Source organism: Piliocolobus tephrosceles, chromosome 8 (genome assembly GCF_002776525.5).
Source record: "Piliocolobus tephrosceles isolate RC106 chromosome 8, ASM277652v3, whole genome shotgun sequence".
NCBI lineage: Eukaryota > Metazoa > Chordata > Mammalia > Primates > Cercopithecidae > Piliocolobus > Piliocolobus tephrosceles.
In genome coordinates, this window is record NC_045441.1 from 136,723,471 (window position 1) to 136,746,885 (window position 23,415).

A 23,415-nucleotide genomic window follows, 5' to 3' on the forward strand; every position below is an offset into this window, starting at 1 on the left:
CAGTTATCACAATAAATAGACTCTCCAGTTAAAAGACAATTTTAGACAGTTAAAAAGAAAAGCTATGTGCTGTACACAAGAGACATTAAAAACAGTAAGGACACCACAGAGTCTGAAAGAAAGATGACAGAAAACAAGGCCAGGAAATTACAAATTCAAAAAGGCTGTTATGAGCCTATCGATACGAATGCAAATGAAAGAGAAAAAATATTATAATTCAGAGCATTACAGTAGGATACAAATTTCCAAATTACTAAAAATACCTAATGCTAAACTTGGGAAGATTGAAAGATATAGTATTATAAAAGAAGCTTTTAATATTGATGACTCAGTAATTATAGGTCATAAGACTTTAAAAATCATTAAGTGTACAGAGCAGCAGTATCCAAAAGAAATTTTGGAGGTGATCAGAATATTTTCTGTCCAATATGGTAGCCATTAGCACATACAGCTGGTGAGACTGAAAAACTAAATTTTAAATAGATGCATGTGGCTATTGGTTACCTATTGGGCAACCCAGATTGGACTAAATAGCATAATTAATAACTGTGAGTCAATGGCGTAGAACAATTAGAAAATAAATATTTTTTCAAGCACACGTAAAATAGTTTTGAATATTGACCACAGACTCGATTCTTTAAAACAAATCTCAACAAATTTCAGGTTATTTGTATCATAAATCCTGTTCTCTGACCATGATCAATTAAATTTTAAAAATCAGCTAAAAAGACACTTTTACAAAAAAGCTTAAAGTGAAACATATCATTAGACATTTAAAAAATGCTTCTAAATAATTCCTGAGTCATAGAAGAAATAATAATCAAAATTAGTACATATTACCAAATAATGATGACAGCATAATTCAAAACTTGAAGGGTATTCCTAAAGTGGTATTTTGGTAGAATTTATAGTCTTATATGTATATAGTAAAAGCTTAGAAAGGCTGAAAATTATTGAGCCAAGCATCCATATTAAGATATTAGACAAAGAAGGGAATTCTTGTACTTTTGGTGGGAATGTAAATTAGGATGGCTATTATGAGAAACAGCATAGAAGTTCCTTAAAAAAAAAAAAAAAGGAACTTCCATATGATCCAGCCGTCTCTCTACCTGCTATGTATTTTTTAAAACTGAAATCAGTATGTCAAAGAGGTATCTGCATTCCCATGTTCATTGCAGCATTATTCACGATAGCCCAGGTGTGGAATCAACCTAAGCATCCATGAACGGATGAATGGATAAAGAGAAAGTGGTATTTAAACACAGCGATTTCTGGCAACATGGATGAACATAGAATACATCATGTTGAGTGAAATGAGCTAGGCACAGAAAGACAAATACCACATCATCTCACTTATATGTGGAGTTTTTTAAAGTTGAGCTCATAGAATTAGAGAGAATTAGAGTTGGATGTTGGTTACCAGAGGCTAGGGAATGGGAGGCAGAGTTGTTGATCAAGGGATGTAAAATTTTAGTTAGATAGAAGGCATAAGTTCAAGAGATCTATTGTACAACACGATGATTATAGTTAATAACACTACACTGCATTTTGAATATTGCTGAGAAGATACAAAAAATGATAAGTACGTGAGGTAATGCATATGTTCATTAGCTCCACTGAGCCATTTCACAGTGTATACATATTTCAATACATCATGTTGTATATTAAATATATACAATTTTTATTGTCAATTAAAAACTTTAAAAAAAAGAATAAAGGATTCTAGGATATAGCCAAAGAAAGTAGAACAAATGAATTTAAAGGCAGGAATAAATGAACAAGAAAATCAACCGTACAGTAAGTAAAAATCAACAAATTGATTTTTTGAAGAGACTAACAAAATCAACAAACTTCTGACTAGACTGGTCACAAAATAGCAGGAAAATGTATTAGTAGCAATGAAGAAAAGGGATACAAACACGACTCTTTCCCAGTATATTTAAATATTTAAATGCAATGGGCAAATTCATTCAAAAAAACAATATCAACCTGGAAAAAACATAAATTAGAATATAAACTTATAGAAATGGATATAAGAATAATCTTATAATTAAAGATACTAAATTATAGGAGACTCAGACAGTTTACCAAATAATTCCAACATAGCCCCCCCACCATTCTTTGAGGCCAGTATTAACTTGATACCAAAAACATAATGAGAGTACAACAAAGGGAAATTATAGGCCAAAGTCATTCATGAGTACAGTGGCAAAAATCCCAAACAAAATAGCAAAGTGAACCCAACCATATATATGAATAATGATGTATCACAACAAAGTAGATTTTTTTTAAAAAGTACTATCATTAGAAAAAAATCTCCAAACACTAAAAGGAGAAAAAACTTTTTACTATTTTAAAAAGAGCAGACAAATAATTGAATAAAATTCAGTATTGATTCATGCAAAAAAAAAAAAAAAAAAAACTGAAACAAATGGTAAATGGCAAATAACTTCCTTAAACATAAAGATGATTTTTTTTTGTTTGTTTTTTTTAGATGTCGCCCAGGCTGGAGTACAGTGGTGCGATCTCGGCTCACTGCCAGCTCCGTGTCCTGGGTTCATGCCATTTTCCTGCCTCAGCCTCCAGAGTAGCTGGGACTACAGATGCCCGCCACCACGCCTGGCTAATTTTTTTATTTTTAGTAGAGACAGGGTTTCACCATGTTAGCCAGGATGGTCTCGGTCTCCTGACCTCGTGATCTGCCCACCTCGTCCTCCCAAAGTGCTGGGATTACAGGCGTGAGCCACCGCACCCGGCAGGATGAACTATTCTTAACAAGTGATAGCAGCATCATAACTCAGTAGTTACCCATAAAAGCATTTTCTTTAAAATCAGGAAGCACATGAAGACGCTCATCACCAACTTAGTTTAACATTGAACTAAATGGATCATATCCACTGCATTAGGACAGGAAAGAAGATATATTTAATAAATAGATAGAGGTTGGAAAGGAACAACTGTTGTTAAAAGAATAAAAGAAACAAAAAGAATCAAAGAAACAAACAGCATATGGCTCCATTCTATCACTTTGGTCTTATTAATCACACTTGTTTCTGGAGACTATGGCACAAAGGAATGAGCCAGGGTTACTGAAGGGTCCTGCAGGGCCAGTGACCGCAAGAGAAACAGAGCCAAGTTAACTTAGAGTGAATTGGCCTATTCTTTTCTCTTTAATACTGCTCAGAATTATAAACTCCCATATAATCTGTCACTTAAATTCCATTCAAATTAATAAAATCTACTTCATTTTAATAAGACTTAAAGTGATTTGATTCTACTGCCTCAAATTCGTCTCAGTGGAATCGGTCCTTGATTGAAACCTATTAAGTTCAATTCAGTAAAATAAATTTATATATTATGCAATACAATTAATTTTTAATTAACATTTCAGTTCAGCTCCATTTTGATCTGAACTTCAATTCTACATTTCTAAATTTGGTCCCTATTCAAATCAATAAAATGCAGCAAAATCTTATGTAATTCTAAAAGATACAACCTGAAGCTAATCAACTGCATTTATTTCTATTCACCCCTAATCAGATGAGTTTAGTGATATTCAGTGACAGAAAGAAAAAATGCTCACCTTTAACTACCAAGTTGAATGTTTATATTAGAACTTCAGAATTACCAGTTTTTCCCAAACTCGCATCACCATCTGCAGTATGGACTCCACAGGATTTTATCTTGACTCATTCTTTGTTTGGCATATATATTAACATAAAACAATGTAGAATTGGATGGTTAGGAAACAAAAGAGAATGTTGCTATCCTGTTTAATAAACTGAAATCATAGGTAATTTGAGATGATAGAGTTTTTGTATCTATGAGAATGCCAATACGTGATTTTTTAATTTTATTTTTATAGTTCTTCATTTAAATAGTAAAAGACAGGAATTTTTGACTCAAGACAATGGTTATAAAACTGAGGAAGAAAAAGTATTACAAGGAGTGTATTATTCAGAAAAAAAAAAAATTGGGAGTTAAATTGAGATGTTACTACAGTAACACCATTATCACCTCTTTGTATCTTACCAAGAAAACAAGGTCCTGGATTGGTATCCCAGTGGCACCCAGTCACCTGGGCCTCCTTGTTTCTTGATAGATGTTCCCAAGTGTCTGATGAACTCCACCTACCACTGTCCTTTTCCCAGGGCAGTATATGGCAGACTGGTCTGATGATAAGGATCGCAGGGACACTGAGTCTCAAACTCTTCCTCTGAGATTCTTATTCTACAGGACAGGGGATCTATATTGTTTACAAGATCTTAGGGAGATCATAGGGAAGTTGAAAACCCTTCCCTATACTAACCTCCCACCACTGGTGGTGGAAAAAAATAAAAATCAGAAGTTATTACTCCACGGCTTCACCTCCCCCACTTCATCCTCCTGTAAGGATCCTGGGACTTCAGCTACCATGGCCCAGATCTTGGGAGTGATGCTGTAGGGATCTTCCACATTTAAAAGAAGAGAAAGTTGTCTGTATTTAAGCCAGAGAACTTTAGGGCTAGTAGCCTGTTTCCATTTCCAGTCCCTGGGGCAGGGATTGCTGTCACCTTTGGCTTTAAACCCCTGTATTCCTGGAAGCGTACACATCCATACTGGGGAAAAAAGGAAAATTCTGGCCTGCTTGATCTTCCAAATTACAGCTATCAGATGATTTGGAGGACTCTATAGAGACTACAGCACCTCCAAATTCTTTTTCTGCTCCATCCCATCCTGAAGGTTATTATAAAAACTATTTTACCTTTCTTGTTATCTAGGACATTTGCACTGGAAGAGAAGTTTCTTACAGGTGCAAGAATGTTTCGAATGGTCTAGAATTGCACCAATTAAGGATGTCTATACTTAGTAAGTGTATCATCACCATTCATAACTTGATACAGATTTTGTAATCAGATCAGAGTGGTCAGCTGAAATTGACTTACAAACTGGAGAAAAAAGATTTGGCAGTGGTAAGAAAGGAAGAGAGAAAGAAGTAGGAGATTTTTCTGAGCATGAGTCGCTTAGAAAAAATCCTGCACTGCAGGGTCCTTCACAACCAACTGCTACCAGAGAGCAGAGTCTGAGAAGGACTGCCAATGAGCCGCCAGCAGGGGGCACTGAGAACAATTAGTGAAAAGCGTGTTTCTGCTGCAAAGGTAGACCTGTTCTATTTCCTCAGCTAAAGAGCCCCCAGGGACTCTTTAACAGACTTTGTAGATAAGGTTGTAATCATACATATGATAAAACTAGTTTTCATCAAGCTAAAAAGATGCTTTTACGTTTTCATTTTGGAGATTATATACCCTTGCGGCATTGTTTTTAATATCCTATAGAAACAGCCGGAATGAAACAAATTAAATGTCCCAGTGACTGTGCTGGGTCTTATCTCAGTGGGTGCCAGGATCATATTTATTTAAGCAGCCTGTTAAGTTACTTGGTATAGACCAGAAGTTCCAAAGAACACATTTTGAAAATCACAGGTATGTACCTCATTCTCACCAAGCGGTCCCCAAGCATTTGCCCTTGTGCTTCTGAAACAACTTCTTGTTATTGGTGAAAATAAGTAACAGAAATTTATTGGTTTCTTTCTTTCTTTTTCTTTCCTTTTTTTTTTTTTTTTTTTTTTTTAGACAGAGTCTTGCCCTGTCACCCAGGCTGGAGTGTAGTGGCACAATCTCAGCTCACTGCAAACTCCACCTCCTGGGTTCAAGTGATTCCCCTGCCTCATCAGCCTCCTGAGTAGGTGGGATTACAGGTGCACACCACCACACCTGGCTAATTTTTGTATTTTTTAGTAGAGACAGGATTTCACCATGTTGGCCGGGCTGATTTCAAACCCCTGACCTCAGGTGATCTGCCCACCTTGGCCTCCTAAAGTGCTGGGACTACAGGCACGAGCCACTGCACCCAGCTTATTGGTTTTTTTAAGTAAGTCTTGGAAAATTCCTTTCCTTTGTAGCCTGTTTTCTTTCTCCTTTTCCCAGTTTAATCATCCAAACCTTAATAAACCCTTCACCATAATAAAACTTGATCTGAAGTGAGTACAAACAGTATAGTGATTATATTTAATTCAATTCATATTTGGCTGTTTTAATACGATATGCCTTACTTTGATAATTTAGCTCTAGTTAACTTAGAATGCTATTCATCATTACCTAATCTTGTTGCAGGAGACTACACCTACTTAACATAGTTCACTACAATCTTCCTATTCTGAGGTTAGAGAAGTTCTTGAACTCTTGGAAATAGATAATTAAATTATTTCTTTCTTCACCACTTTTTGCCCTTGTCTTTTAAAAAGGCTTTCCATTTTTATTGCCTTTAACTGCTATTCCCCAAAGCCAATTAACAGGTAAATAATGATTTGTAAAGCTAAAAGTAGCATTTCATTAGCATAGCACTGGAATAAGGGAATTCTTTGCTCAAAGTAAATTGAACCATTCTCCTCTTGCTGAATATAAAATACACAACAAATTAATAATTTATTTTAGTTACAGTGATTTAACCAAATTAACCAATGCTAATAACAAAGTCCACAATTTGCTTTCTCTCTGGAATATGTTTTTCTTATTGGCATTCTTTTGCAGTAGATGTGAAAAGAGCTAAGTTAAGCATTTTGTGCTGTATTTAACTTATTTTCTAAGGAAAAAGAATAGAACAACATTAATTTTGCATCAACCTCACTGGGAGCATGTGTTATATGAAGACTAAAGTATTGTGACTTGAGAAAGAGTGAGGGATGGGAGAAGAAGCTGGGAAACCAGACTGCTCTTGCCAGGACACTAGCATGCCACCTCCTTGGACCTGCACTCCTTGCACATGGAGGAAATATTTCAGATCGCCCCATTGGGTCCCATCCTGGTGTCTAATAAGAGTCCCTCTCTACAGTGAGCTGAGGTCTGCCATATGAGATTAGTGCACAGCCTGGATCCCATGCACAGCTCAGGGCCTCTACTGGAACACCCACGGTAACCGCCCAAGGAGTTCACCTTGCCCGCTGCCTAGACAGAGCCAATTCATTGAGACAGGGGAGTTGCAATAGAGAAAGAGTAATTCCCACAGAGCCAGAGGTGCAGGAGACTGGAGTTTTACTATTACTCAAATCAATCTCCCCAAGTATTTGGGGATCAGAGTCTTAAAGGACAACTTGGTGGGTCAGTGGGGAAGCCAGTGAGCCAGGAGTGCTGATTGGTCAGGAATGAAATCACAAGGAGTCAAAGCTGTTTTATTGCGCTGAGTCAGTTCCTGGATAGGAGCCACAAGATCAAATGAGCCAGTTTATTGATATGGGTGGTGCCAGCTGACCGATCACATGCAGACTCTGCAGAATATCTCAAGCACTGATTTTAGGAGCAGTTTAGGGAGGGGCAGACTCTTGTAACCTCCAGCTGCGTGACTCCTAAACTACAATTTCTAATCTTGTGGCTAATGTTAGTCCTACAAAGGTAATCTAGTCCCCAGGCAAGAAGGAGGTCTGCTTTGGGAAAGAGCTATTAACGTCTTTGTTTTAAACAATAAACTATAAACTAAGTTTCTCCCAAAGTTAGTTCAGCCTACACCCAGGAATGAACAAGGACAGCGTGGGGTTAGAAGCAAGATGGAGTCGATTAAGTTAGATCTCTTTCACTGTCTCAGTCATAATTTTGCACAGGCAGCTTCACCACTGCCCAAAGAATTCAACAATGAAACTTCCTTTCCTGGGGTTCTGAGCACTCTCTGAAGGTGCTGTGGGAATCAGCTGCCTCTCTTCTCCTTTTTCCCTACAGTATGTTCCTCGTAGTCTCATTCTGAAGGTGAAGCTGATTGCTACCTTCTTTTACTCACAATGTCCTGATTTTTACAAAGAATACTGAGCCACACACAGCTTCTCCGATTCATGCAAATTATTACTGTCTACAATGAAAATATAACACGGTGTTAGGTTGCTTCTACTGATCACTCGAAGGAACGATCATAAATTGGGCAGAGATTCTGAGATATATAGTCTTTCACTGGTTATTTGAAGTATGGGCAGAACAAAGGAGTTACCTGCCAGACAGACCTTTAACTCCACTTTTACAGGTGCCTGATTTGTTTCTTCTCCTCCACCAAGCGTGTTAGTATCCTCTAGTTTCCAAAAACAGTGATATTAACCAAAAGTTCCTTTGAGAGAGAGAATTTAGCATGAGGTCAGCTTTTTAAATGCAATGCAATAAATGAATATGATAACCAGTTTGGGTAATGTTTCTACATTTTCAGGGTCAGGTTGTGGCCTGCCTGGCCACAAAAGCATTTCATGAGGTCAACATGGCACCATCTTACCTTTGTCCTCTTTCTATAACATGGCCAGAGATGGAATCAGCCAAGACATAGTGTAGCTTATGGGCCAAATGACCTTAACATTTCTTTTGATGGTTGAGATGCTGTAGTTTCCATAAATGGGACTTTTCAACCCTTATTTTTGAAACTCTGGACTGCATAAGGAGAAAAGTTTATTATTGGCCATGGGAAGCATCAGAGAAGCTGGATGCTTTACTGTTTACCCTGATGGAAAAAGAAAGGAGAAGCAAAGGACTTAAACATAGAAAGCAAACACAGCCCTCGCATGCTGGGACGAGGCACAGGTGGACAGAAGACACAGCTTCAGGGTGGACCTTTATGTGAGAAAGCAGGCGTGTTTCTCCCTTTGGAACAGGGTACTGAGCAGTCCCTCTTGACTGTTTGCCAGATTAAGTCAAATATACTTTTTAAAAATGTAACTGCAAAAAATGGTCATGCCAAGGGAAAATAATAACTTTCAAATTAGGGCAACACACAGAAAAATCAAGAAATTTGTTTGGAGGGGGAGAATACCTGAATAACTAACTCCTTTTCAAATTCAGAGACCTTGTTCGTTCATTACATTCATCCTGGACTCCAGTCCCTATACATTCTCAGCAACTTTAAATTGCCCACCTGTTAACAAAATTGTTCTTGAGGAAAACTATTGTAATATCTGAGAAAGTACCACAGTATTTTTTTTTTTTTTTTTTTTTTTTTTGCATAATTCCAGTATGGTCCTTACTTTTTGTATTGTTTGTTTAGATTTTGTGACTGTTCACATGGTAACTTTATAAAGTTTTTTCCTCACCTTTATTTCTGAGCACTCATACAGAGACAAGTGTACCCCAACAGGGTGGATGAGTTATTACCATGGAATTTTAACCCATACATGCAGATATAGATATAGATAGATATATAGATATATAGATTTTTTTTTTTTTGAGACAGAGTCTCACTCTCTCGCCCAGGCTGGAGTGCAGTGGTGCGATCTCGGCCCACTGCAACCTCTGCCACCCAGGTTCAAGCAATTCTCCTGCCTCACCCTCCCAAGTAGCTGGGATTATAGGTATCTGCCACTGAGCCTGGCTAATTTTTGTACTTTTAGTAGAGATGGGGTTTCACTATCTTGGCCAGGCTGGTCTTGAACTCCTGACCTCATGATCCACCTGTCTCGGCCTCCCAAAGCGTTGAGATTACAGGCATAAGCCACCATACCCGGCCCCAGAGATTTTAATTGACTAGCCATTTTTGGCTTACTGACTGACACTACCTCTGTTAGATTCCACTCATTCCCCAGCTTCCAGCAAGGATCCTCTGTTCTCTTAGCATAATGTTCTCAAAGTTCATCCATGTTGTCACATATTGCAAAACTGTCCTTCTTTTTTCAGTCTGAATAATATTCTATTGTATGTATACACAAATACTATATGACTCTGCTTATATGAGGTCTCTAAAGTAGTCAAATCCGGCTGAATGTGGTCACTCAGGCCTGTCATCCCAGCAGTTTGAGAGGCAGAGGCAGGTGAATCACTTGAGCCCAAAAGTTTGAGACCAGCCTAGGCAACATGGCAAAACCCTTTCTCTGCAAAAAAATACAAAAATTAGCCAAGTTTGGTGGCATGTGCCTGTAGTTCCATCTACTCAGGAGGCTGAGGTGGGAGGATGACTTGAGCCCAGAAGGTCAAGGCTACAGTGAGTTATGATCGCTCCACTGCACTCCAGCCTGGGTGACAGAGACCTGTCTTAAAAAAAATAATAAAATATAAAGTAGTCAAATCATAGAAACAAAGAGGAGCTGATGGTCACCAGGGGCTGGGAAGAGGGGGAAGTACACAGTTGCTAATCAATGGGCATAAAAGCTTCAGTTAAACCAAAAGAGTAAGTTCTAGAAATCAGCCGTACAATACCATATTGTTAATGCTACATTGGACACTTAAAAAGTTGTCAAGAGAGTGGAACTCTCTCATTCAGTGCACTCTCATATGGTAAAGTCAAATTAAGAACAAGAAAGAGTCATCCAGTCAGACATGGTGGCTCCCGCCTGTAATCTCAGCACTTGGAGAGGCAAGGGTGGGTGGATCACCTGAGGTCAGGAGTTCGAGACCAGCCTGGCCAACATGGTAAAACCCTATCTCCACTAAAAATACAAAAATTAGCTGGGCATGATGGTGCATGCCTCTAATCCCAGCTACTTAGGAGACTGAGGCAGGAGAATCGCTTGAACCCAGGAGGTGGGGATTGCAGTGAGCCGAGATCACACCACTGCACTCCAGCCTGCATGACAGACCCAGACTCCATCTCAAAAAAAAAAAAAAAAAAAAAGAAAGAGTCATCCGTTTTCAGGGTCTTCCTGCTCTCTGCTTCCATTCTTTCCTCTCCCTGCCACATCTAGGCTTTTCTTCCTGCCATTCACCAGAAACTCCTCTCATCAAAATCTCTAGTGACCTTCCAGCTGTCAAATTAAAAGAACACTCTTAGCTCCTCACCTTAATAGACTTCACTATGACGTCTGATGATGCTGGCCCCTCTGCTCTTTGGGAAATCCTCCTGTGCTGTTCTCCCACCGCCCTGGCTGCCTTCGTTCTTGCACTCCACTATGGTCATGTCCATCTCTGATATGGTTTGGCTGTGTCCCCACGCAAATCTCATACTGAATTGTAATCTGAATTGTAACCCCATGTGTCAAGGGAGGGACTTGGTGGGAGGTGACTGGATCATGGGGGCGAGTCCTCCGTGCTGTTCTTATGATAGTGAGTGAGTTCTCATGAGATCTGGTTGTTTGATAAGTGCCTGGCACTTCCCCCTTCTTGCTTTCTGTCTCTCTCCTGCCCCCATGAGATGTGCCTTGGTTCCCCTTCTCCTTCTGCCATGATTGTAAGTTTTCTGAGGCCTCCTCAGTCATGCAAAATTGTGAGTCAGTTAAAACTCTTTTCTTGATAAATTGGTAAAGAGCCAATCTTGGATCATTCTTTATAGCAGTGTGAAATCATTCTTGGTTTTTGGTGGGTTTTTTGTTTGTTTGTTTGTTTGTTTTGTCTTGCTTTTGAGACAGAGTCTCACTCTGTCACCCAAGCTAGGTTGCAGTGGTGCGATCTTGGCTCACTGCAACCTGCACCTCCCAGGTTCAAGCAATTCTCCTGCCTCAGCCTCCCAAGTAACTGGGACTACAGGCACCTGCCACTGTGCCCAGCTATGAAATCATTCTGTTTTTGAAACGATGTTGTAATCTAAAAGTTGCCAGCAGCATTTCTCCCACTTCCAATATGTTCTGGTTTGCCCTGATAGTTCTTAAAACGTATTTTCAGCTCAGAAAATGCTCCTTAGAACCGGACTTCTATAATCAATTTGCACATTTTGTACAGCAAACCCATTATCTTTTCTTCAACATTCTCTAGACTTGTGATGATGATCTTCCTTCCCTGTGCTCTACTTTCATGAAACACAGTACCATCCCCATTCACACAAACCAGAAGCCTGGATTAATCCACAGCACTGCCTGCCCATCTTCTCTTCCACCTAAATTCCCACAGTCCCAGCCAGTTATAATTCCTGAACCTTTTTTGTGTATGTTTTCTCTTCTTCTCCATTTCTACTACTATTTTATTATTTATTTTCTCTATTAACATAGGCGCATCACATCTAGCCTCCCTGACTCCATTTTGCAGAAGTCTATCTTTCATCTTCCTGTTGATCTTTTGAAACACAAATTTAATCATGCTAATTCCCTGCTTAAAATCCTTTACTAGTTTCCCATTATTTTCAGGACAGAGTTCAAACTTCTTAAATTGGGGGAAGATAAACGTTGAAAAGAAAGGATAAACCAATGAAAAATAACTTCTTACTTGTACAAAGATATTTTGTAATGTGGCCCTCATCTCCTATCTGTCTATCTCCTGCTATCTACTACTGCTACTCTCAGCACATCTCTTCAACCCAATTCTACTACATATGAATATGGTCCTATATATATTTTCCAAATACAAGTTTACCTTTCTGTCTTTTTACATTGTGCTCCATTTGCCTAGGAGGCCTTACCTCTCTTACATCTTTATTGATCTGTGTAATGCCTACTTGACCTTCAAGATGCAGCTCAACTATTTTGCCTCCTCTGGGAAACCTTCCTTTATGACCTCATTTGCCTCCCCCACTCTCCTCTGTGTTCATAATCCTGATAAAACTGTTCTCCAATCTGTATCTTTTTCTTCCATTCTGTTGAGTTGCTTATAATGTTTGGCACTTATGGGAACCCAATGGATGTTTGATGATTAGTGAATGAATGAGTGACTATTAGGCCAAATGATAAAGGAGAGTTGGGGGCTAATCTGCTGTGTGGTTAAAAGAACTACTTAACTCTTCTAGATCTAAATTTCTTTACCCATAAAATTAGGAGGTCCTACTCAAAAACAGTGAAAGTTTGTACTTGGCTCCGATATTCTATGATCTCCATGACCATTAGTTCACAAAAAAGCATGACCAGTCATACAGTGAATTGTGTAGTGTAGAATCAATTCATGGCCCATACACCTTCATCATAGACTGACCCCAACTTGGCTTGCAATTTACTAAATAGACTCCTAAATTACAGAAGTTTGAATGTAAAATTGTCTTCCAAGGAGAGAGGTACATATTCCCACAAGAAATCTTGAGCTTAACATTCCCACTGATTTTTTTTATCAAATATGTCTATTATTGACATAAATTTATTTTATGCTTACATTTGCATTTACATACATGTAAAATTGTGATATATACTTCTGAAAACTTGTCTAAGCCTAAAAGAGCCCTTTGAAGTATAGAATTAAAAGCTTTTTTTAAAAGAAAAATTATTTCTGTAGGTTTTTGGGTAACAGCTAGTATTTGATTACGTGAGTAAGTTCTTTAGTGGTGATTTCTGAGATTTTGGTGCACCCATCACCCAAGCAGTATACACTGAATCCAATTTGTAGTCTTTTATCCCTCACCCCCTTCCCACCCTTTCACCCTGAGTCCCAAAAGTCCTTGTATCATTCTTCTGCATTTGCATCCTCATAGTTTAGCTCCCACTTATGAGTGAGAATACACAATGTTTGGTTTTCCATTCCTGAGTTACTTCACTTAGAATAATAGTTTTCAGTCCCATCCAGGTTGCTGCAAATGCCATTAATTCATTTCTTTTTATGGCTGAGTAGTATTCCATCATATATGTTTGTGTGTGTGTGTGTGTATGAAACAGTTTCTTTATCCATTCATTGACTGATGGGCATTTAGGTTAGTTCCACAATTTTGCAATTGTGAATTGTGCTGCTGTAAACATATGTGTGCAAGTATCTTTTAAGTATGATGACTTCTTTTCCTCTGGGTAGATATCCAGTAGTGGGATAGCTGGATCAAATGGCAGTTCTACTTTTAGCTCTTTAAGGAATCTCCACACTGTTTTCCATAGTGGTTGTACTAGTTTACATTCCCACCAGCAGGGTGGAAGTGTTCCCGTTTCACCATATCCACACCAACATATATTATTTTTTGATTTTTTGATTATGGCCTTTCCTGTGGGAATAAAGTAATATTGCATTGTGGTTTTGATTTGCATTTCCCTGATCATTAGGGATGTTGAGCATTTTTTCATATGTTTATTGGCCTGTTGTAGATCTGATTTTGAGGATTTTCTATTCATAGCCTTAGCCCACTTTTTGATGGGATTGTTTTTTTCTTGAATTCGTTTGAGTTTGTTGTAGATTCTGGATATTAGTCCTTTGTCAGATGGATGCATTGTGAAGATTTTCTCCCACTCTGTGGGTTGTCTGTTCGAAATAAATTGACTTTTAAGACAGTTGAGTGATGCTCAGACTATCAGAGTATTCCTTAGGAAGTGGGTGTAAGTGTGGCACTATAATGACTGAACCCAGGTCTGTTTCTAAATGCGTCTTTCCCTTTTCTTGTAGATGGAAGCCCTTACACTTGGTGGGTTGGCAAAGCCAACGAGAAGCACTACTACTGGGGAGGTTCTGGGCCTGGAATCCAGAAATGTGCCTGCGGCATTGAACGCAACTGCACAGATCCCAAGTACTACTGTAACTGCGACGCGGACTACAAGCAGTGGTGAGTGCCTGCGGCCAGCACAGCCAGGCTCACCCTCCCAGTGCGCCTTTGTGTCCAACTAATGTGATAGAAGAAAGTTTGAAAAGTGCTATAATAATACGATAATAGGTTAGAAAGGTCTGGAACTAACCCAATTGACAAATGTCAGGAACATACTGAAAAATATAAAAGCAGAAAGAGGTCAGTGCGACAAGGGTATGCATTTAGAAACAGACTGACACATAATTGATGTGTTCATATTTTATTCAGAGAGGAAAATAATGAGCCATGTTGTAGACAGTGATTTGCATTATAAAATGTGCTGTGTAACAATAGAGGGGTGGCCGTGGGCGGGTAGCCAGCGTGCACGCCTGTGAGAGTGCACACGGTCAACAGCCTCCTGCAGGGAGCACAGCCACCTCCTGCAATGTTTGCGTTGGGGATCTGGATCGGAAAAACAGGAGAGAGAAAGAGAAGGGAAGAAAGAAAGAAAAAGAAAAAATAATTCTGTGCTCTTGTCTTCTGTAAGTGCTTGCCTGTCTACTTTTCTTTCATACCTGGAATTGTTTATAACTCTGATAGAAATCAGTTCAAGAAAGATCTATTTTGGGTTTCTTCCATCCCTTTGCTGGCTTTTGTTCTGCCCCGCAGTGAATGGCTGGGTCTCTGTCAGTAACACATAAAGGATAAGATCAGCTGCCGTTCTTCGTGAAACAGAGAGGCCCCAGAAGTTTAGGTGGAAGATTATAAACGTAAGTGTGATTCTTTGCAGAAACACGTACCCAGTGCCGGCTTTCTTCATTTTTAGAAGTGTTGAGAGGCTCCATTTCTGCTTCTGGGCAGCTGTGCACATAACCAATCATGGTCATGAATTTCCCCATATGCCCAGCCATGGTTTTCTTCAGTTCACCTATGTAGTTTGCTATTTATAAGGACAGTTTACAAGACAAATTCATTCCACCAGTTAACTGAAAACGAATCCTGAGAACGTAACATTATCTGAATTTCAGGTAGGATGTCTGCTTACTTTCTGAAAGTTATATTTCTTCTAGTAAATAAACTACAAAGGCTATTTAAATGGCTTAGAATGTGTGCATATGTATGTAAAATACTTGTAAATATCTATCATTAATCTTTAATTATGGATTATTGTAAAGAAGAGGTCATGATAATTTTTAATTTTATTTCTTTGAAAGCTGTATCTACACACAGACACACACACACTGTCTACACAGATTGGAAGTTGGGAATAGAGTTAAAAGGGCACGGGCTTTGAAGTTAACCGTTCATTCATTCATTCAGTGAGTCATCCAATCAGTCATTCATTCAACAAATATTGATCAAACACTTATGAGTCAGCAACTCTTCCAGGCACTGGGGATAAAACAGCAAATGCAAAGAACAAGAATCTCTGTCCTGACTCACATTCTTGTTCTTGTTGCCTTTTATTACTAGTTGTGTGTTCTTAAGTCAGGCAGACACTCTCCCATCCATTTATCTATCCAACATTAATTCCCTGCCTCTTCAGGAAGCTGACACTGGGTGGAGCCTCCCCAACTAGGAGAAGTGGGAACAGAATCCCAGCTAGTTCATTGTCCAGGCAGCCTAGAGTGCCCTGCCACCATCACCTTGTTCTACCACAGAGGAGAGCAGAGGGATTCAGGAAGAGGAAGATCTAGTACCTGCACCTAAGTGAACTTCATTTTTGTCAGACATCACGCTAAGTTCTAGGGATACAGTGATGAATAGAACATGCTCTTTGTCCTCAGGAGCTCCAAAACTAGTTGAAGGAAACACACACATGCACACACAAATAGAAAACATAATACAGTCAGTGCTCTGAGGAAGGTTATGTGCAAGATACAACAAAAACTAATGGAAGTGGCTGGGCACGGTGGCTCACGCCTGTAATCCCAGCACCTTGGGAGGCCGAGGCAGGCGGATCACCTGAGGTCAGGAGTTCGAGACCAGCCTGCCCAACATGGCAAAACCCCATCTCTACTAAACATACAAAAAAATTAGCCGGCGTGGTGGCAGGTGCCTGTAATCCCAGATACTCAGGAGGCTGAGGCAGGAGAATCACTTGAAACCAGGAGGCGGAGCTTGCAGTGAGCCAAGATCCGAGATCATGCCCCTACACTCCAACCTGGGTGACAAGACTGAAACTTCATCAACTTGAAAGACAAGGAAGAGCCAGGGCCCCAGGACACTCGTCCTTGCATGGTGGTCTTGGAGAAGAAGCATGACTGAGCTGGGCCAGGCTGGGGAGCTATCTATGCAGTTGACAGTTTTGAAAACATTAAGTTTAAGGCACCAGCATGACATCTGTGTCTAAACCCTGAGGGCTATCATTAGTAGAATTACAGGTTGAAAACATAGATTTTTTTTTTTTTTTTTGAGATCGAGTCTCACTCTGTCACCCAGACTGGAGTGCAGTGGCACAATCTCAGCTCACTGCAACCTCTGCCTCCCCAGTTCAAGCAATTCCCCTGCCTCTACTGGCACCTGGCACCATGCCCAGCTAATTTTTGTATTTTTAGTAGAGACAGGGTTTCACCATGTAGACCAGACTGGTCTTGAACTCCTGACCTCAAGTGATCCACCTTCAGCCTCCCAAAGTGCTAGGATTACAGCTGTGAGCTGCCATGCCTGGCCAAGATAGATTTTTTTTTTTTTTTTTTTGAGATGAACTCTTGCTCTGTTGCCCGGGCTGGAGTGCAGTGGCGCAATCTCAGTGATTCTCCTGCTTCAGCCTCCTAAGTAGCTGGGACTACAGGTGCCCACCACCATGCCCAGCTAATTTTTGTATTTTTAGTAGAGTTGAGGTTTCACCATGTTGTCCAGGCTGGTCTTGAACTCCTGACGTCAAGTGATCCACCTGCCCCGGCCTCCCAAAGTGCTGGGATTATAGGCATGAGCCACCGCCCCCAGCCCCAAGATAGATTTTTAAAGATATATATTAGCCTCTGAAGCTGTTTCAAAGAACATGTCTGAATTCATTTCACAGATTAGAAGACATTCCACTCCATCCTTACTCACTGACCTCCTCCTCTGGCAAGCTTCGACTGAGTTCTAACATTTCACAGTTACTCAGGGACTTGGTCACTGCTGATGTCTTGCTGTCTTCTAGCTTAGTAGCAGCTAAGACATCCCACTCCTCTGCTTCTGTAAAGTTTGTCTAATATTTCATAATAAAGACACTATAGCTTGAGCAAACTGAAAAGTATAATGAATATTTTTTATAATAAATAGCTCTTAAAATGGTCTTCCCTTTTTAACACAAGAAAGAATGCTCTTGGAGAATCTTCTTGGTCTTTGAATTCACCAGCACCTAGCAAAGGCCTTCCCTCCTATGTGGATGCTTTAGATATTTGGGAATGGATGGGGTTGCTTCTAGAGACACTTTCTAAAGCTCTCAGAAGCAGTGAAGAGAGAGTTCAGCTTGAAGCAGGAAGACCTTACATCCAGGCCCAGATCTGTCACTTTTCAGGGAGGCTTTTAACCTCTCTGAAACTTAATTTATTATCTGTATAATAAAAATAAATCTTGGCAAATTTTTGTGAGCATTAATAATATAGGATATAAAAGCCTTCTATAAATTTTACTATACGGGATAGTTATTTGCAATTCTATTGCATTCTTTTTTTAATTTATTTAATTAATTATTTATTTTGACACAGAGTCGCTCTGTCAACCAGGCTGGGATACAGTAGTGTGATCTGGTCTCACTGCAACCTCCGCCCCCTAGTCTCATGCCTCAGCCTCCCGAGTAGCTGGGATTACAGGCACACACGACCATGCCTAGCTAATTTTTTTTTTTTTTTGTATTTTTAGTAGAGATAGGGTTTCACCATGTTGGCGAGGCTGGCCTTGAACTCCTGGCCTCAAGTGATGCACCCACCTCGGCCTCCCAAAGTGTTGAGATTCCAGGCATGAGCCACCACAACTGGCCCTTATTGCAATTCTTAATGATTCCAATTGACTCTTACATGAAAATAAATGAAAACAGAGTGTGGAAAGCAGTCCCCTTCATGCTCTTGACCTGCTGTGTCGTAGGTCTCAAGTCTACTTCCACAACGCCACATGCAGATGTTATGAAACAGGCTTTACTAGAGAAAGTTATAAATCAGGGATCATTAGAAGAAGAGCAGGTACAGGTCTCCAGTCCCATCAGCCCTCAGGGAGACGTGCTGGAGCCAGGCTATTCCGCTGAATGCCCCAAGGGCATTCGTTACCAGGAAGCCCCTGCTTCTCTCACTTCTCACAAAGCAAAAATAATAGCAACTTTGTCAGTGTGGGAAAATCAGATGCATGGGGCACCAGGCAGTCTGAGCGTAGGTGCCTGCTGTTTACAAGTGTTGTCTAGGAGTCAGAGCCCCTCCAGGAACAGGGAGGAAGCCAGAGCCACCTCTTGAAGCTGACTTTGGGTGTAGCCTCTCTAACTAGGAGAAGTGAGGAACACTGTCCAGGCAACCTGGAGTGAATTGTCACGATCATTTCTGTTCAGTTTTTGTTTGTTTGTTTGTTTCTCCAAATACAGAGAAGAGCTGGGAGATTAAGGGAAATAAAAATTTAGCGCATACATCCAAATGAAACTCACATATGTTAAACCACATTTGTTGTAATGTCAGGGTAAAAATAAAGGTTCTATTAAATCTCATGCTTTTAGATGCTCTGTCCAGATAAGAAAGCTATTTTCAATAATCTTAATCACAAAGCGTCATCAGATTAAGATGAACTAAGACCAAAATGAGTACAAAGCACCTGTACCATTTCCTCTCTGTGTGATCTAAGTCAGGACATCTCACGTCCTTGTTTTCTTATCAGCAAAATCGGGACAGATAGTATAGTACTTCCCAAGTCATACGAGGATCTTGGTAAATTGCTGTCATAAATGGATGTTTAAAATTACAGTAGGATGTATTATTTTCATTATTATTTGAATGTTGAATGGAACCTTAGCTAAAAATTATTTTAAAATGTCTTAAATTACAGATGCACAAACTGGGGCCCTGAAAAATGTAAATTACTTTCTAAAAATTACATTAGAAATGAGGAGTATAGAGAAGACCAACGACACACATCTCCAAACACCCAGGCCAGTGTTCTTCCACAATATGATCAAGGAAGATTTTTTTAAGATTGTTTTTATCTATCTTTTTAATGATTTCAGAATGTAATTTTTAACTGGCTTATATGTAAGCTTTTTAAAGCTTAAACCACAGACCACATTATATGTTTTTTTCTAAGAACTCTAAAACTTAGATTGAATACTTATTCTTATTTACTGGTGTAAAATGCATAAAAATGGAGACAGGATAAATGAGATTGTAGCTCAGAGCATGATTGGGTCTCAGAACGAAGCTGCAATGGCCTGTGAGTGCGATCACCATCTCGATAATTGCCTGATTATCTATGCTGTGAGAAGTTTTGTGTAGTTATTTCTGAGATTGAATGTAATTTAACATTTATGATTTACTATTCACACCAATAGTAAATATTCCCACCTACAGTGCCAGAATTCTAATTACACGAGTCTTGGTCTCAGCTAAGTGGCCACTGCTGGGTAATTCCTGGTCTCTTGCAGCCTGACTCAATGAGCTAAATCATCATATCTGAAATTAGCAATTCCAAAATGGCAATTCCAATATCAGGGAAAGAATTACCATTCATTGCGTGAGTACCCATCTCTCATCGTAGAATTTCTGGATAGTTATGTCCTGGCCAAGATGGGCACATACATGGTGGAAAATAAGTGAACTGAAACGCCATTAGCACAGTCTTTGTGTTACAATTAGTCAGCAGTTCCCACCTCAACATTAGAAAGGCCAAATACTAGCCATTGGGCTCTCTTTCACTGACCCTAAATGGAATTGGCTTGTCTAAGAGCCTTTTTCTTCCTGGGCCAAAAATAATCCATGACCAACTTTTATAACAGCAGAGGGGAGTTAACTAAAAAAAATCTCTTGAATATTTCAAAGCCAGAAACATATTTATTTGATTGGGTCAACTTACTATGCAACACCTAATTCTGAGTATTTTTAAAAATAATCATTATAATTTTTCCTTGTTTATAAGAAATTTGATTAAATCTTAGTGACTTTTTTCATGAAGTTTTAGACTGCCCTTTACTCAAAGTGCAATATTTATATGTGCATTCTGATTCGTCATGTTGTTTAAATAATAGTAGTTACATGTCAGCCACTGTTCATGTTTGTTTCACGTACTATGTCATTTAAACATCTCATTGACTCTATGACAGAGGTACTACGTATTTTGTCTTTATTTTAGAAATGAGGTAATTAGGCCAGGCGCGGCGGCTCAAGCCTGTAATCCCAGCACTTTGGGAGGCCGAGATGGCCGGATCACGAGGTCAGGAGATCAAGACCATCCTGGTTAACAGGGTGAAACCCCGTCTCTACTAAAAAATACAAAAAACTAGTCGGGCAACGTGGCGGGCGCCTGTAGTCCCAGCTACTCGGGAGGCTGAGGCAGGAGAATGGCGTGAACCCGGGAGGCGGAACTTGCATTGAGCTGAGATCGCGCCACTGCACTCCAACCTGGGCGACAGAGCGAGACTCCGTCTCAAAAAAAAAAAAAAAAAAGAAATGAGGTAATTAAGCCCCAGAGAGATTAATTTCTCCCCCAAGGTCATATAATTAAAAAGCAGTAGGGCAGAGATTCAAACTCAGGGCAAGCAGCTTTAGACTCATCCTTAGGAATTACACACCAAGACTGTATTAGCCTGTTCTCATGCTGCTAGTGAAGACACACCCGAGACTGGGTAATTTACCAAGGAAAGAGGCTTATTGGACTCACAGTTCCACATGGCTGAGGAGGCCTCACAATCATGGCAGAAGGCAGAGGGAAAAGTAAAGTCACGTCTTACATGGCTGCGGGCAAGAGAGCTTGTGCAGGGGAACTCCCATTTATAGAACCATCAGATCTCGTGAGACTTAGTCCCTACAGGCCGGGCGCGGTGGCTCATGCCTGTAATCCCAGCACTTTGGGAGGCCGAGGCGGGCGGATCACAAGGTCAGGAGATCGAGACCACGGTGAAACCTCGTCTCTACTAAAAATACAAAAAAAGAAAAATTAGCCGGGTGCGGTGGCGGGAGCCTGTAGTCACAGCTACTCAGGAGGCTGAGGCAGGAGAATGGCGTGATCCCGGGAGGCGGAGCTTGCAGTGAGCAGAGATCTTGCCACTGCCCTCCAGCCTGGGGAACAGAGCAAGACTCCGTCTCAAAAAATAAATAAATAAATAAAGAGACTTAGTCCCTACCAGGAGAACAGTATGGCGGAAACCACCCCCCCCCCCCCCCCCCCCCACCATTCAATTATCTCCACCTGGTCCCGCCCTTGACATGTGGGGATTGTTACACCTCTGGGTGAGATTTGGGTGGGGACACAGCAAAACCATATCAAAGATATAAGTTCTGTATAAATTTTTAGCATATGTACTATATACAGCACAATTTCATTTTTTTTCCAATTTTTTATTTACACATAAAATGAACTATCTTAACCATGTTTAATTTTACAATTCAATAGTATTAAATGCATTCATTTTGTTGGGCAGTCATCACCATCATCCATCTCCAGAGCCATTTTTATCTAGCAAAACTGAAACGCTATACCCATTGAACAGTAATTCCCCATACCCCTCTCCTCCTAGCCCCTGGCCAGTTAACCTTAAATAATAAGTTCAGAAAATGTGATTAAATATAGAGTTTATTCCAGCTCAAAGCCTGAGGAGAGCCACCAGGGAAACATCAACTCCAAGTGAATGGGTCAGCTTTCCAAAGTGGGGAAGTTAAGGTTTCACTTACGTAGGCAGAGATAGAGAAGGCTAACAGGGTTACAACATTTTCCATGTAAGGCTGGCACAGATGTTACAGCCATTTGGTTGGTTACAGTTTGCTGTGTTCCAAGGAAGATTGCTTTAACATTCCATAAGGAGGGGTAATGGTCTCGAGGGGTCTTATTTCTGGAACCATTTGGTCTTTTCTAATCATTTACAGGACAGAAATGAGGAAGAGATTTAATCTATAATCAGAGAAGCAGAAGTTGCAGCTGCATGTTGCATGACTCAGGCCACATAACCGCATTTCTCTCAAGGCTCAAAATAATTTAAAGTTCCAACCATTTTAAGTTTGAATTATTTAATGTCACACCACTCTCATTCTATTTTCTGTCTCTATGATTTTGACTGCTCTAAGAACCTCATGTGAGTGAATCATATACTATTTGTCTTTTTGCAGTTGGCTTATTTCACTTAGTATGATGTCCTTAAGGTTCACCTATTTTGTAGCATGTATCAGAATTTTCCCCCTTTTTAAGATGGAATCATATTCCATTGTATGGGCAGAATACATTTTGCTTCTTCATTTATTTGCCAAGGGACACTTGGCTTATTTCCACATTTTAGAGACTATGAATAATGCTGCTATGAGCATGCTGGTACGATTTCTTTTTAAATTCTACTTTTACTCACCTCTATGGTACTCCTGATTTGGTTTCTAAAAATCTCTTATTTTAATTTTATATTAAAAGTATTCATTATCACAAATACATTCAAATTCTTGTCTAAACGTGACCTGATTTCAAATCCTAGTCCTATTCCTTGCCAGTTCAGTGACCTTCAGCAAGTTATAAAAGCTGTCAATGACTGTTTCCTTAACCACAGCATTTAAATGGCCCTCACAACTACCTCACATGGTAGAAGGGAAGTTTACATGAGAGGATACTCGTAAGGGAGAAGGCACATCCATATTTCAGTAGTAAATGCTCAAGAAATATTGATTCCAATTATACCCGAGCACACACAGATAAGGGTTAGCTCATGGGTTCCCGAGGAGCAGCCTCTTAGGTATTCAAGAACAACTCATCGGGCCCCTCCGTTCTGACCTTCTTGTCTGCATGCCTTGCTGCCACCCTGCTGCTGACACCGCCCTCCTGAGATCCTTATTCCGCCAGCTGCAGGTGTCTCAGCCTATGACAGTTACTGATGCCCTTATGGAGAGGAGAGGGCCCCCCAGTCCACCTCAGTGCAGTGAAAACCAAGCTGTGACTTTC

General features: G+C 39.9%; 1 protein-coding gene across 2 annotated transcripts in view; it reads left to right on the forward strand.

Moving 5' to 3' along the window:
• The window catches only part of CNTNAP2 (contactin associated protein 2), a 2,251,282-nt gene that overhangs the window by 1,728,593 nt on the left and 499,274 nt on the right, over positions 1-23,415 (forward strand). For both annotated transcript variants that reach the window (XM_026456367.1, XM_026456368.1), the window contains one exon: positions 14,205-14,361. In XM_026456367.1, coding sequence (XP_026312152.1) covers positions 14,205-14,361 — 157 coding nt within the window. The remainder of the gene's footprint in view (positions 1-14,204; positions 14,362-23,415) is intronic.